Source organism: Petromyzon marinus, chromosome 55, assembly GCF_048934315.1.
Source record: "Petromyzon marinus isolate PM22_M1 ecotype Great Lakes invasive population chromosome 55, UKy_Petmar_22M1.pri1.0, whole genome shotgun sequence".
NCBI lineage: Eukaryota > Metazoa > Chordata > Hyperoartia > Petromyzontiformes > Petromyzontidae > Petromyzon > Petromyzon marinus.
In genome coordinates this window covers 7,290,141-7,306,935 of record NC_133721.1, presented here as the reverse complement: position 1 = coordinate 7,306,935, position 16,795 = coordinate 7,290,141, and the positions used below count along the sequence as shown (strand labels likewise).

The 16,795-nt window shown below is 48.1% G+C and overlaps 1 protein-coding gene across 2 annotated transcripts in view; it reads left to right on the top strand.

Moving 5' to 3' along the window:
• Positions 1-16,795, top strand: part of LOC116954415 (transcriptional coactivator YAP1-like) — a 73,629-nt gene that overhangs the window by 14,449 nt on the left and 42,385 nt on the right. Inside the window, exons 2-3 of one of the 2 annotated variants that reach the window (XM_032974905.2) lie at positions 14,748-14,872; positions 16,376-16,489. In XM_032974905.2, the coding sequence (XP_032830796.2) occupies positions 14,748-14,872; positions 16,376-16,489 (239 nt within the window). The remainder of the gene's footprint in view (positions 1-14,747; positions 14,873-16,375; positions 16,490-16,795) is intronic. The other variant, XM_076052303.1, reaches the window with a different exon arrangement.

Sequence of the window (16,795 nt, the reverse complement as noted above, 5' to 3'; positions counted from 1 at the left end):
CCACACGTTTCGATGTGTTTTTTCATGATACAGGTTTTTTTGGGGTTAGATCGTGTAAAAAAAAACCTGTGTTATGGATGATATTGGTCGCGAAAGCCCACGTGTTAAACGTATTTTATGATGGCCCACGGCAGGACTGTCAACATTGGCATCTGTAGCAGTCGGTGGCAATCACTCTCCAGCAACAACGGATGGTCGAAACTCAGTGAGGACAGCACCGATAAACAAGGCAACGGGGCAGATCAAATAGAGCAAATAGGCAGAGTGAGGAGCGTAGGTGGTGCACATTCCAGTCATCTTATTCAGTTTAACCATAACATCTCGGTTTGCCACACGTATAGATGTATGTTGAACCTCTTTCGCACCGTACGTAGCCAACCATGCTAATCAGAGGTGCAAGGGAAGGACAACAAACTAAACACAAAAAGCATTTTTAAAGAAATTAATTTTCATCCAGGTAATTTAAAAGTGGCATAGCTCCAGTGGTTTCCGAATATTGGAAGGAAGAGCGTTCCAGACGGCCGCAGAAGCGCGTCTGAAAGCGCGTGATGCGGTGATCGTCTTTGTTCGATGACCACGTGACCTGCCTCACAATGCACCTAGTCTGGCACACGCGCCGTGGTGACATCATTGCCGCTTTTTTTCGTGAATCGTAGCTACCTTTGTCGATGCGTGTGTGCACACGTATGACAACAGTGATTCTACTTGTGATAGACTGGGCCCCCATCATAGGAATGCGGAATCTCCACCACTGGCTCAGGGCTCCTGATCGCCATAAGCACCAGCCTATGCTCATTCGAATACGGAGACACTTTGCATTTCTCGTTAATGTGTATATTGTGTGTGCGTGTGTGGCAAATATATTTATGAGCATATGTGATGTGTATGAGGAGCAGTGGGGCGCCAGGGTGGTGAGATGTTCACTACCTCTCCCGCTATACAGGAGGCCGTGGGATTGATCCAGACCCTGAAGCCTGTACATTTGGAGTGTGGATGTTCTCCCCGTGGTCGCGTGGATTTTTCCCGTGGGTTCTCCAGTTTTCCCCTCTACATTAAGAATCAACGTGCGTTTAGAGTATTTGGCTGATAGAAATTTCAACGTGATAAGCCACTTCGTTCAGCTCTCAGTTGTGGCCAGGTCGCTTCTCAAAAAAGACCTACATAGTTCAGTGGTTATCACACTGCTCTGTGAACCTGGTGACCTGCATTCGATTCCTGTCCATGGATAATGTCAGCGGCCATTCATATGTGAACCAGGTCAATTTAGCCTTAGGGTTATTACCTGGTGCAGTTTTCAAACAGCACTGGGAAGACGGGCTTGGAGCTATACCAGACCACCCCTACGTGTTGGCCTTAATACGTCCTCACGAATAACAGCGCTTACCCTAAAAAAAGTGCACGTGGCTGCATTGACGGGATATTAGCTTCGTGTGACTGTGATGGTACCTGGATACGCGTTTTGGTGTGTCGGAAGAGGGCCCTGCGTGAGAGGGTGTGAGATTGATTGAGGAGGCTGTTGTGGGTACGCATGTGTTCGTATGTATGGTGTGGAGGAGCGGTGGTGCAGCGGTTAACGAGCTGTGCTACAAACCCGGCGACCCGAGTTCGATTTCCGCTCACGGCGAACACCAGTGAAGATTATCTGAACCGGTTCTGGGCCCTCCCCTAGGTCGACTCAGCCTCAAATGGTGCTCATTTGATGTGCAATCATTGCCACTCGGGACTCAAAGGCGGGCAGGCGTGGTGCCAGCTACCCACCCACCCTCTCGCGTGCTGTGCAGGCCTTCACAGGTGCTCGCTAACAGCACTTGCCCTATATGGGGATCTTTGTTTGATTGTATGTATAACTTTGTTTGCACCGTACATAGCCAACTGTGCTAATCGCAGGTGCAGGAGATGATGAGTGAGTGATAAAAAGCAGAGAGAGGCGGTGAAGGAAAGCACTGCCGATGGAGGGTGAAGAGGTCATTCGAGTGTTTATTTCTGTGGGTTTAACGCAGCGTTCAATTTGTTAGCAATGTACAAAGTAGGTTTTTACTTTGTTCAGCGATTACTCTTGAGTGTAGGGAAATCTTGATTTAAAGCTTTCGTGACTGCAGTAATTCATATTCTTAGTTTTTTCGGTAAAGTCACGTGACTTTACCGAAAAAACTAAGAATATGTAGGGAAATCGTCGAGCGCGACGATGACTCCCGCCTCCACCCACCACAGACCAAAGCGCGACTGCCTGTGACGAGACGAAATGAAAGCGTCCGAGTGAAGACTCAGGCCAAGATAATGCCGTGCTATTTATGAAAGGATTGAGGGTTTTTTTTTGTATTTTGCTGCAGATATTTACCAGATGTTTGTTGATTAAGGGAGGGCCTATGTGTTGCGGAGGGATGCTGTTTGTCCTCTAAGTGACCGCAGGAATAGCAGCTGTCTCCATGCTACGTTATAAATCTAACAGCGTGGGATGTGGGTTGAGAAAATCACGAGCGGGAAATATTGTAAAGATAACTCATTCATAATTCCTTTTCAGAGGGAAAGCCCCACAGAATACAATTCTTAGATGCCCCTGCGTTGGAATGTTTGGGCGCTTGTGGTTTTACGAGCGTTTGGCAGCAGATCGGAAACCAGAGAACACACCCCACACATACCAGGGGGTAGCACTTCAAGCACCGCACAGATGGATTCAAGACTCAATTGCTTTACTTCCGTCTCCTGACCACCTCGCAGCCCCAGCTTAGAACGCCTGGTCTTCTATGGCAGTTCCCTATGCAATTATTTACCAGCCTGAAATCTGCTTTTATCTTCCGAGGTGAGTTGAGATGTGGGTGCAATGCAGGGTGGTTTGGTTTGCAGCACTGATTTATGGACATTTTCGGTGTTTGTTCGGTGTCTTGAGCCCTCCCTAAATAAATTCCCAACGGGATGGCACAGTACTATGGGTGCAACATTTCATCCAAAATGCAAAGAGTTCAAATTCCGGACACAATCACAGCCAATAAAATTGTACTGCTTTGTGGAAATCCGCACTGGTTGTCTTTATTGAGAGACCTGCCGAGGGAGTGTGGAATTTCCACCAGTGGCTCAAGGCTGCCAGCGACGATGAACCAACCACCGTCCCACACTTGACTGAGCTGGGAGAAATGTTGACCCCGACTTGTATAATGAAGCCCTGGTGAGGTGGCGTGTAGCTCTCGCGATGATGTCCACACATCGCACCGGGTACTTACTTAAAATTGAGTTGACCTCAGAGGCCGGGTGGTGCAGAGGTCATCGCGCTGAGCTGACATCGCTGAAATCCTGGGTTTGAACCCAGGCTCACCAGCAATAATGTACCCACTGCGAAGGTTCGACCAATTCACTCACTCTCATGGCAACTGGCAGTAGAGGTTATGACTGTGCCCAAAACCACCTCGTGTGTGCCATCAAGTCTAGGCTGGTCATACTTTTCTCCTCCACTATGCCTCCTCCTCTTCGTGGGTGCCATGGCGGCGAGATGTTAACTTCTTTGCCTGGTTTACAGGTGGTTGTGGGTTCGATCCCGACCCTGACGCCTGCTGTATATTGGGAGTTTGCGTGTCTCTCTTTCCCCGTGGATTCGTCTCCGGGTCCTCCGGTATTTCCCTCCACATTTAGAATCGACGTTGCCTTTGGAGTATTTGTCTGCTATAAATGCACACGTGATAAGCCACTTCATTGAGCAATCATTTGTGATGGCCAGCTCGCTTCTGAACAGGAGAACTATACAGCTCCGAGCGGCCTTACCTGGTAAAAAAAACAATAGCTCATCGTTCAGTTTTTAGGAGGGAAAAAAAAATGCGTGTTTCATCTCAACATCATACCTCCCCACCCGCCTTTCCCCACGACTCTCAAGTACGAACACATGAAGCTTGCCATCACGGTGAGCGCAACAGGCCCCTTGTGACTGCAAGCCTGTGGGTCGGTGCAACGAACGTTGGGTTTGTTGCCACGGCGTAATTTAAGCATACTTTTGTTCCATTTATTTATTTCCCACTGTACATATTTATTTATTTGTTTCCTGCCGCCGCAACGCTTTGCTCGCCAAGCACAAAAGTGAGTCCGCCGCTCCGTTGTTGTCACCGGGCCAGCTGCGTTCGACATGCGAGTGAGTAACAGCTGACGCCGTGGCGCCCTCTCTTTGACGTGCTTACCCAATCTCCTTCGCCTTAGTTAGTTGTAGTCATTGCAGGCAACAGCCCTGAAATCGCTCGCTCACTCCACCGCTGGTAGAAGGGCCTCCACTCGAGGAAGGTCTTGGCAGCCCGGCCAAAAATGGCACTTGCCCTACTCGTCGACGCTGACTGAGACGTACGGTGTCCCCCTCGCTGCTCGCGAGGAGCGCGTTCCGGAGATGCTCATGAAGAGCAGATTTCGCGGATATCGTTATTGGCCCACGGAAACCCATCCTTGGAACGAATTGCCTTAAATGGACGCGTAAGCGAACTATCAAATACGTGAACATTATTATAATAACACGGCAACATAAACATTGGTTGTAATAAACGGAAAGTAAATAAAAGTTAATGTTAAAATATTGCATAAGAGTGAATAAATGACGTTTCGATCGCAACACAAGCCTTCCTGATGACGAACGCTTGTGTTGCGATCGAAACGTCGTAGTTTTTTTTTTGTTATTATTTGTTCTTTTCTTTGAACCTATCTACATGACTTTACTGAAAGACCCAACTAAATTTAACAGGCGAGGTAGTTAACATCTCGCCACTGTGGAGATTTGCGGAGAGCCAACATCGCCGGTAGCAAGTTCTTGAAGAACGAGGGGAGGCTGCATTTGGATTACCCACGCTTTAACCCACCACACGTGACCTGCCGATTGACCGCGGTCTTCCCATTCAATCGATATGCGGATGCGTCGTTACATCTCTGATGAGTAGATCGCTTTTTTTATTTATTGGTACGTTAGAGCTCACGGGAGCCGGGTTGTCGATAGATTACATGCAAAAACACCTCCGATTCGCACGGTTGGTTACGTACGGTGCGAAAGAAGTTCAACATGCACACATCAAACATGAAACACGCCCCAGTGTGGCTGGTTGGAACTTTGGTGGAACACTTCCCGTGCAATGGGAGGGTGACAAGTTCGAATGCTAGCTTGCTTCAGCTCAACCCATCATCTTTCTTACAGGGTCAAAATATAGGCAGGGCAAGTTTTGTGGGGGCGCTGGATAGCAGTTGTCCCCTTGGACAGACACAGCTGGGAATGTGGACTTTTACACCTTTAGCTTGGTCGGGAGAAGGGGGTCCCTGACAGGGATGAGCCCACCAGTCATGTAGTAGCGTGACCTTGCTTAAGGGGGTTAGATGGGGGGCATACAAGAACCTAGTGGGGGGGGGGGCGTGACACAGTCACAAGTTAAACGAACTTTAACCGACCGTGAAACGCCGAACAGAACGAGCGGCGTTATCCTCTCGTGTCTAATATGGAATCCTCGCTGTCGCCTCCTATATTGTGTCAGCATTTGACTAAGAATTTAGTATGGGGGGGGGACTTAAGCCTTTACGGGGGGGGGGTAGCGAATGAGCACTGATCAACATTATTTGAAGAGTGGAGGGAAAAATAATAACCAGCCTAGACTTGATAGCACGCACGAGGTGGTTTTAGTCTGAGTCATAACATCTACTCGCCAGTTGGCATGCGAGTGAGTGAATTGGTCCACCTTCACCTTGGGTGGATTGTTATCGGCGAGCCTGGATTCAAACCCAGGATTTCAGCGGTGTCAGCTCAGCGCGATGACCTCTGCACCGCCCGGCCTCTGAGGTCAACTCGTTCTTCAAATCGTGGACTTGTGCGGCTTACTGGCCTTAAGATTTGCATTGAACTGCCCATATAGGACTCACCACTATGATCTCTACATTGGGTCAAACTTAACATCTCTTAATGTTCGACGGCTTGTGCGCCAGATCGTATTTATTCACGATGTACTTACAAAAAAATCCGCAGACTACCTACTGGATCTGCTCTCTGTTTCAAAGAAAAAATTTGACCTCAGGTCTTCGCTCATTTACCAGCTTTACATTCCTTATTGCCGTACAAAAACCGGAGGAAGGGCCTTTGCTATTGATGCCCCCAGGGTCTGGAATGCTATTGCCAATAAACTGCAACTTGAATCACTACCTATGAGATCTTCACTCAAAACTGCTCTAGAGGAGTTGTACACCCCTAGCTGCCCCAGTCCCTATGGTCACTGTTACATTGCATTTATGGCTTTTATTTTGGTGATTTTGAAAAGTTTTTTTGGTTTGGCCATGTTTTTGTTTTTTGTAGTACGGAGTTAGACTGATGGCCTAAATCTTAGTTGTCTTGTGGTTGTTGTTGTTGTTTGACTTGCATCCCACTGGGATTTTTGCAAACAGCGTTGGTGTACGGTGCTATTTCAGGAATATTTTGATGGGTTTTTTTTCCTGGATTTTCTGTTTGGACAGTCACATAATCACTTTAAGATGTTTTCTTGTTCATGTTTTAGTTTTTTGTTTGTTGCGGTTGCACCCGATTCAAGAGCCGAATGGCTCACAGGGCTATACCAAATAAATGGAACTATGAACTGTGAACTACTGGAGAGCGAGCGATACAGTGGACGAACAAAATCAACGCACCCTGCGATGTTTTTCAGCGTCTCCCCCTTCCCCCCCCATGTTTAGGCCAACCCAGTGCACGAGTGTTGCAATCAGCAGTGCCGACAGAGGGGGGGGGGGGGGTATGCGGCAGTGCGGAGAAGGGGGGGCTGGTGGAAACTGCCCAAGTTTAGTTGAGCCCAGCTGAGCTGTTGTTTAAGGGGCACGACAGGACATCCATCCGTCCGCTATTTTTGGCCGTTCACAGTGACGTGGGGCTGACACGTGTTGAAGGCGATGCTACACACGACCGTGAGCACGTTGGAAATTTTATTTTGTTCGGACGCGTAGGTTTTCACGGTCGCTGCTGTGCGGACTGCCGCGTCGCCCTTTGTCCGGCTGCTTGCAAGGAAGCTCCCAGGGCTTGGAGCCGAAACGTCGGACGTTAGGCGTATATCCGAAAAGACATCTGAGAGCTGTTGGTCTGCTCGCTCACTCGCTACGACCGAGACGGCGACGGTGGGACGGGGTTACGCCGCTGAGACGTGTTTAAGCGGGCTACAAGCCGAGTGGGATTCGTAAACGCAATTCACCAATGCAGACCACGAGGTTAACAGATAAACAAAGACAAAGGTCCCCCGCATAGCCTTAAAACGGACTGTTGGGGCAAGTGCTGTTAGCGAGCAGCACCTGTGAAGGCCGACACGGCACACGAGGGGATGGTGGCCAGCACCACGCCCGGCCGCCTTTGTCTCCCCAGGGGCGATGTTTACACACACCGCACCAGGTACTCGCTTGAGGCTGAGGCGACCTAGGGGCGGTCCAAGACTGGTTTAGATCATTGCCACTGGTGTTGGCCGCGAGCGGGAATCGAACTCGGGTGGCCGGGTTGGAAGCGCCGCACATGAACTGCTGCACCACCGTTGCCCACCGGATAACAGATCAACGGCAGAGTGGTGACCCCCATTACTGACTGGAACATGCCTCCAAGAGGGTCCAGATACCATTGAAATGTCTGAACGTGGACTCTGCCGTTCACAAATGAGGTGGCTTGCTCTCATGTTTTTGCCCGTGTTGATTGACAAATGGTGAATGGCAATGTGTTCATGGCACTTTACAATAACAATTTCAGGCTTAATTTGTATGATGCAGTAGGGAAAGAAAAAGTCCAAACTGAAGTGAGCATTTTGTGATTTAGACCTGGACTAGCCATCGAACAAAGATGGTCACTGCGCTTCTGCGGCCGTCTGGAACGCTCTTTCAATTCGATATTACGAAACCACTTGGAGTTCTGCACTTTTAAATCTAAATTGAAAACTTAATTTCTTCGGACGTGCTTTTTGTGTTTAGTTTGTTGTCCTTCCCCCGCGCCTCCGATTAGCACGGTTGGCTACGTACGGTGCAAAAGAAGTTCAACATACAGACGTACATACATACGAGCTAAGCGCTGAAAATGTCCACATTTCTATGGCTGTGGACATTCTTCTTTCTAGAAAAGCCTCTATGCATATCCCACCCAAGTGGTACAGCCTCACCAGATGGTTCTCACTAAGAGATGCCGCAATAATGTTTCACGATATGATATCAAATATCGTGACATGGCGATCATCGAGTTATCAGTTTCACTTCAACCTTGCCATTATATTTTAGCGTTCCTATTGTGCATTGCTGTGCTTTCAGTTCAAAAAAAGATTACTCCAAAAAGGTCTTCAAATGCGGTTCTCTTCCGCATAGCCTGCCACAAGTCATCTGGTCACTGTAATTATTTACAGCCAATACAGCCGATAACGTGCATACTACCAGTTCCACGGGAAATAACTAAATAATTGAAAAAACCAGGACAACGATGATGACGACCTCACGTAACCAGAATTCCGTGAGATTGCTCCGGAAAACATTTGACGAAGGCAGCAATTTAATCGGATGGTGGACATTTAATTTAAACGTTTTTTTTTTATTTCAGAAATATTTTAACGAGGAACTAACATTAACAACAGTCGCAATGTGTTGTGCAAAACAGATCGTTGTGGGTTGCATGTCGTCTTGCCATTGCTTGAAACATGCTGGTATATTGTTCACAAGCATTGAAGCTGAACTATTCTCAACGGCTCCTATGCCTTACGCTACGATGTTCCCGCAGGAGAGACACGGCAGTGGTCGCTGGGCTGCGGGACAAATGAGTTTCATAGCGGCACTTCCAAATTAGATTTCGACTGCTGATTATCGCCTCGTAGCAGCAACCGCGTGGTGCTCACTTCGCTGACCCCAGAGAGATCGATGACCACGATGATGATGATGATGATTCTGGTGGTGATTTTGTGTCGATTTCTTTATGAACCCCATTTGTGAGATGATGGGCTGAGCTCATCCCTGGCCAGGATATGTAAAATTACACTGTCATTTTATACGGCACTGTGTTGTCACACACTGTGTCATACAGTGCCATACGAGTCACGGGGATGTAAAACTGCAGGCATTTTCGGCACACGGTGTTCATGCAAAATTAAAGCGTGCAGATTTTTCCGCAAAACTGCCATAACCTGACGAACATGACCATCGCTTGTTCACAAAAGTGTTTTTACGACACACACACACGCCAGCTCTGGTGCCATTTGATTGAGGGTCTCGTGGGGTTTAAGCTCAGAGACGTTGGCTTTAGTTCATAATGACAGTGCAGGAGGAGGTCAGGAGCAGGTCTGGGCACTTCTCGTGTTGTCTCTGACTTTTGCCTTGAGGCTCAGGTATGCATTTGTGTGCAGCACGGTTGGCCACGTACGGTGCTTAAGAAGTTCAACGGACATATGTACAAAACCATTCGGTTAACCCATAACACCTGAATTTTTCCCGTGACTGCCTCCCAGCGAACCATTAAACACTTAACGTGGCCTGAAAGTGCACCTAGCCTGGCACGAGCACCGTGGTAACATCACCGTCACTTTTTGGCGAATGGTGGTTGTAATTTTCGTTAAACGGTGGTTGGTGACACCAGTGACGATTATCTGACCCGGTCCTTGGCCTCTCCCGAGGTCGACTTAGCCTCAAATGAGTCCCTGCTGCGGTGTTTAAACATCACAACGAGGGGCATGGTGCTGGCCACCCAGTCCCTCATGTCCACCGCCTGCTTTAATAGGTGCTCTCGGACAGCACTTGCCCCAAAAGCCTGTTTAGGCTATATGGGGGATCTTTGTCTTTGTAGTGGTTAAAGCACTCGACTATAAACTCGACAGCCTGACTTCGATTCCAATCTGTGGGCAACATTAGTGGCGAATGAAATCTGAACTGGTCCCGGGCCTCGCGTAGGTCAACTCAGCCTTAAGCGAGTAACCCTGGTGTGTTCTGTAAAACAAATGGCGCTGGGCAGACGGAGGAGGTGGCCGTGCGTCGTGCCTGTCACACCAACATCTTGTGTGCCGTGCTGACCTTGATTGGTGATCGCTACAGCACTTGCTGTTACATCTACGTGGCTGATAGGGGCATCTTTGCATCTTATGGCGAGATGTTAACTACCTTGCCTGGTATGCAGGAGATCGTGATTTCGATCCATCTGACGCCTGTATATTTGGAGTTTTCATGTTTTCCCCGTGGTCACCTGGACTTTTTCCAGGTTCTCCGATTTTTTAATCTCAACATTTAGAAAAAAAAAATGATAAGCCACTTTGTTGAGCTATCATTTGTGGCCAGGGCACTTCTTAAAATTAGCTATATAGCTCAGTGGGCCTTACCTGATAAAAAAATAAATTGTTTGTAGTTCATAGTTTTAGTTTATCTTGCGCTGTAGGTCTGAAATGTGAATATGTTTTCTCGCGAGCTTCAGGCTACACAGGTGGCTTTTCGGCTCAACTAAAAATAGTTGCACTTTAGAGGGCACTGTGGCAGGGTGATATGCCTTTCCAGCAGCTGTTGGTAGTGCAATCTCACATCACTTACAACTCTTGCCATTGCCCTGATCGAATTCCCCCAATGTGCAACCATGGCCTACACAGCACACCAGGTACTCATTCAAGGCTGAGATGACCTACGAGAGTGCCAGGACCTGACGTGACAAAGCAGTAGCATATTCCCCGCTTGTTGCAGAGGTTCGCGGTTCTCATCCTGCAGGCCGCCCTGGTTAGTACTGTGATCTGTGTGGCATTAACTGTAAAATACGTGCACCGTCTGCTTCACAGTGGGCATTAAAGATCCCCTGACGTCATTCGAGATGGGTCGGCCATCGTGTGCCGGAATCATGGTCCAAAATTTGCCCCACCAAAAAAATACCCGCAAATTACTCAGTTGGGATCAACATGTATCAGTCATCGCCCCCCTACTGCCAGAATCATTTTAAGATATAAGGCCAGGTTCTGGGTCACCATGGTCCCACAGGAACAGCTGACACACTTTCGTAAAGTTTGAGAAGTGATACGAGTGACTTATCGCATGTGCAGCGCTATTGAGACGCCCCTGCGTTAAAACCAACTCATCAGGAATCCAAATCCCAATCTCTTCACCCATTCCCCACCAACTGCACCAGCTATAGGCGGCACCCATTACAAACATTCTCAGAAGCTTTTCTATCTTCAAAATCTGTAGTTCATGGGAGTTAAATACTGCATAAAGGTGCTTTATTATGATTTTTATGATCACGTGTACTTTCCTGTGTGATCTGGTGCTCAGTGTTCACACAATTTAGCTTTGTAAAAGAATAATTTCACTACGTTGAACGTTAGTGATTCTTGGTTGTAAGTAATGATCGTCCTTGTATTAAATCAGCATTTTGCATGTGCACGTTTGTACATAGACACGGCACAAAAATGTATGTTAAACATACGTGAACGTGCGTTAAAATATCATATTTTTTTTGTTTTTACCTGGTAAGGGCCCACTGGGGTATGTAACTCTTTACCAGAAGCGACCTGGTCATAATTGATAACTCAACGAAGTGACTTGCCACGTGTAAATGTATAGCAACCAAATACTCGAAGTGCACGTTGATTCTAAATGCGGAGGGAAAAATCTGAAGAAACGGAGAAAAATCCACACAACCACGGGGAGACCACGCAAACTCCAAATATACCGCAGGCGTCAGTGTTGGGATCAGGGGCGGAGCCACAGGGGGGGGGGCTGGGGGGGGCTCAGCCCCCCCTGAAAATTTGGGAAAGTCGGTAATCGGGATAACTGGATATCCGGCTGCTGCAAAATGCTGCAGACTGCCACCTCATGCTGCCCTGCAGGCTGCCACCTTGTGTGCTGCCCTGCAGACTGCCACCTTGTGTGCTGCCCTGCAGACTGCCACCTTGTGTGCTGCCCTGCAGGCTGTCACCTTGTGTGCTGCCCTGCAGGCTACCACCTTGTGCTGCCCTGCAGGCTGCCACCTTGTGCTGCCCTGCAGGCTGCCACCTTGTGCTGCCCTGCAGGCTGCCACCTCGTGTGCTGCCCTGCAGGCTGCCACCTCGTGTGCTGCCCTGCAGGCTGCCACCTCGTGTGCTGCCCTGCAGGCTGCCACCTCGTGCTGCCCTGCAGGCTGCCACCTCGTGCTGCCCTGCAGGCTGCCACCTTGAGCTGCCCTGCAGGCTGCCACCTTGTGCTGCCCTGCAGGCTGCTTGAGCGGCAGCCTTTCAAACTTATCGAACTTATTAGCCACATCAGCGGCTCCGACCTATTAATAAACTCCACGTTCAAATCCAATAAAATTTGTTTTATACATTTGTGGCGCCCATTGGAAAACTTAAACACTGGGTATCTCAGAATATTGAAGTCAGCCCCCCCAAAGTCAAAATCCTGGCTCCACCCCTGGGTGGGATCGAACCCACGACCTCCTGTATACCGTGCGAGGTAGTTACCATCTCGCCACTGCCACGCCCTCCTGTTATACATATAATAGACCACGTTACCGCACTGTGAACCCGCTGACTTTAGTTCGATTCCTGAGCACGACGAACATCAGTGGCGAGTGACATTTGCACTGGTGCTGGATACCCAACCGTTCGCCAACCCACGCTGACCAGCCATGACTGGAAATCAAACTCAGGTTGCAGGGGTTCACAGAGCAGTGAGCAAGGTACATGGACAAATGGGCCGTACGTATTTCATGTTACATTTCATTTATGACTTCATAGGATTTGTATTCTCACTTCCTGGATCATCATTAAGGTGATCGTCGTAGTTTCAAGTGAAGCGTCACGTATCCGATTGCTAAATCTGGAACTATTTGAGAATAGTTCTTCAACTCGCCAGTGAGTTGTAGTTATAATAATTACTCCCGTTAAATGCGTCTAAACATAACGATATAATTTGTTTGTTCATGCTAGGTGGTGGAGTGCCTGAGGACAGAAATTTGGCTCGTGTTATTACGTGGCCTAACCCAAAAAAATAAATCATGACATCTTTAAAATGTACATATATACTAATTACAATTTCTGTGAACAGTAATTGTGCATTGATGTATTCAAGTCTGAACAAAAATCCCTTGTGTGTAAATTTCTGCTGAGTTTGATACAAGCCAGGGAAGTAGTGGATCTGAATCTATCAACTGCACTGTGACTCAATAGACAGGCATTTCTTGGTGTTCTTACTTGCCTAGTGGAGGTGTGTTGACGCACGCAAGCACAGGCTGCTTTGTGTCAGAGCCAAAGCGATGAAAATAAATCATTTGCCTGGAATAATGTTGGCTTTTTGGATGATTTACCGTAAGTCATATTCAGTGCTGGATTAAGCTAGTGCGGGGCCTGTAGCATATGTTATAAAGGGGCCCTAAATAAAATAAAAACACGTGTAAATATTGAAACATTCATTTTTTACTTGCATAGTAAAGTAATTGTGTCTTTATAATTGCTGTACAGCCAAATAATACGACAAATCGTTAACCTTAAATACTCAGTCGTTCATAAAAGTTGAAGGCAGTATAGGACTATAGTAAAAGAGCAAGTGCAGAATCACTCAACCGGAATTGATAGATTTAAAGCATTTAGTGCGGGGCCCTTTAAAGTGCGGGGCCAGGAGCATGTGCAGCTACTTCTGCTGCTAGGATAATCCAGCACTGTTCATATTCCATTTTACTGCCGGCCATGATCACGTCATCAATAACCACGCTAGGCAAGACGTGGCTTCCAGGAGGTTCGCCGCCTTCTGCAGGCGGGATGTTGTGGATAGTCCGAATAGAGGGCCACAAAAACTGCGAAAAAACATTGTCAGTCGAATATATTCAACGAATTGTCCCAGCTCTGAACCGCCGCGTTCGGGGCAGGGTTTGTGGATCCTGGCCATCACGTCATACCGGGAGACTCCCAGCCGGAAGGGTTGCAATGTGTCCATGGGAAACGGTTCTTGACTCGTACAGCTCTCTATGTGTCTTCGTTTGGTGTGATGCCGCATGTTTCGGCCCACGTGCTGGGAGCTTCGGTTCGAAACGTCGGAAAACGTGGGACAACCCGAGAGCGCGTCAGAGAGACGCGCGGGCGGCACCGCCGCGGAAACCTAACCAGTCAGGGCTTTATGTCCCATTGATGATGTTACGGATCACTTTTACCCTGGCAGTGGCAGTAGGCACATGTATGTATGTTGAGCTTTTTTCACTCCATACGTAGCCAACTGTGGTAATCGGAGGGTGGACAACGAACGAAACACAAAAAGGAGTTGTGAAGAAATGAGCTTTCAATCTAAATCATTTAAAAGTGCATAGCTCCCGGTGGCTTTCTAAAATCGGAAGGAAGAGCGTTCCAGACGGCCACAGAAGAAATGGATCTGACTGATTGGGGGTGGAGCAATTATGCATCAGTTAGCGCACTAAACGATGAACCCGGCAATCTGAGTTTGATTACCCGGCTAAGACGGACATCAGCGATATCTGCACTGGTTCCGCCCAAACCTTCACCAACCAAAGCACGTTTTAAGTTTATTTTACTTCAATCTCGATTTGAAGCTTTCGTGACTGCAGGAATCCATACTCTTTGGTTCTTTCTGCAAAGTCGGTAGAACAATAACAGATCACGACGTTTCGATCGCCACACAAGCAATCGTCTTATTCACTACACAGATGATCAGCCGTTGAGCCATCTTCCCGGTTATATTACACGGGACATCCAGCCGCGGCCATAGCGACGAAGCACGGCAATACTGGACGTGGTGTCCGCGAGTACTCAGCCTAACGCTCGGGCGCCTGACGCAAATTTGCCTTCCGTCTTCGCTTGCAGCCACAACAATCAGACGACCACGTGGCAGGACCCGCGGAAGACGATGAGCCACGCAAGCCTGATCTCGCCGCCGACGCGCACCGCCGTGACCAGCGGCCAGACCCGGCACGGCGTCCACGTTCTGGGTGAGTAACCCCCCACCGCACCCCGCCGGCTCGTCGCCTCCGCTGCCCGTGAAGAATATCTCGCCTGGCCAGGATTTGTAGATCGGTTTAGAGAGCGCAAGTGAGGCGAAGTATATTGTGGGTGGGGTTTTTGTTGTTGTTGTTGTTGTTGCAAATCTGTCATCGTCCATAATAGGTGCAGTGCCACGGTGGATAAGAGATGTTAACTACCTCGCCTTATATACAGGAGGCCATGGGTTCGATCCCGACCTTGACGATGCCTGCTGTATGTTTGGAGTTTGCTGTGTGTCTCTCTTCCTCCCCATGGTCGCGTGGATATTTCTCGGGGTCCTCTAGTTTTTTCGTCCACATTTAAAATCAACATCACGCGTTTAGAGTATTTGGCTGCTATCAATTACCACGTGATAAGCCACTCGAGCGATAATTTGTGGTCAGGTCGCTTATGAAAAAGAGTTATATAGCTCAGTGGGTCTTACCTGGTGAAATTAAAATGTATCTTTCGTTGAGTTTAGAGTGAGTGATAAGGCTCCCCATCGCAATATATCGTATATTGTGGGTCAGGTTCTTTGTAAATCTGTCATTGTCAATCATTGTTGTCAGTATGAGTTGTGTTCGACCTGATCATTATGATCAGCAGCAACAACGGCAGCATCACGACCACTGTAGTCAGCATAATCATCAATCAACAGCAATGTCATCATCCGCAGCAGCAGCAACAACAGCTGTACCATCATTGCTATTGTGGATATATGCAAAAGTAGCAAAACCATCGTCACTAACAGATGTGGTGGTGCATCATGATGTCTTCTGGCAATGCAGTAGTCATATTCGTGAAGAACAGGCATGGTAGTAATGGATATGAGTGGTCACACACAACGTGACTTTACCGAAAGAGCTAAGAATATTATTTTAATCATGTTGCTTATGATGATGATGATGACATTAAGGATGATGATGCTATCCTTCCCAACTGATAAAATACACGTCCGCGTAAATATAAATGAACATCCATAAATTAGGTGTTTTTGGGTTAGATCGCGTAAATATAAATGTGTCGTTGAACCCGCCACCACCCGACACAGCCAATTAGTAAGGGTTTGTCACGTAAACAGAACGTGCCAATTGGTTACTACTACACCACACCGCTTTGGTGTTGGAGAGTGAACCCACGGCAACATTTACAATTCGAGTACCGTGACATTTCGCCGGTAATTACAACCAGCATCATCAGGTGAGACCCTGCTGTGTTTCACGACATTTATATTATCCCCACCCCCCCCCCCCCCAAAAAAAAAACCCTATTGGGGATAATATCGGTCGCGAAAGCCTACCGCGTGTTAAACTGATTATGAACATCGTGCACCAGTTTTGCCTCTGGTCGCATTCTTCACTCGACAATTCGTCCAATTTCATAACTCGTCCCGCGAGGCAAATCCGCCGTGCGAGCAATTCAACCGCGATGGACTTCCCCCGCGTCGTTCCCCTTTTTTTAATTACCAAAAGGGTCCTTTCCGGACGGCTGGGAGGAGGCGGTGAACCAGAAGGGAGAGATGTACTTCATCAACCACAAGACTAAAACCACCTCGTGGATGGACCCACGTCTCGATTCTCGAGCCGGTGAGCACCACGTCGCTTGCCTACAGCACCGCAGGGGCCGTCGTTGACGCTCACACCAAACTCCACTCGCCCATTTCCTTCACTCGCCCATTCCTCTGCTCGTCGATTGGTCCACTGACCAATTCCTTCGCTTGTCGATTCTACCGCTCGCCGATTCCTCCACCCAATGTTAAGGGCTGGACATATGTGTAAAAGAGCTTCATAGCTCATGGGATTCCTCCAGGATGAATAAGTAATTCTGATTCTGATTCCGACTGGGCCTTAATGTGGGTGGAGGCAGGTGGCATTCGAAGCACAGAAGCATGA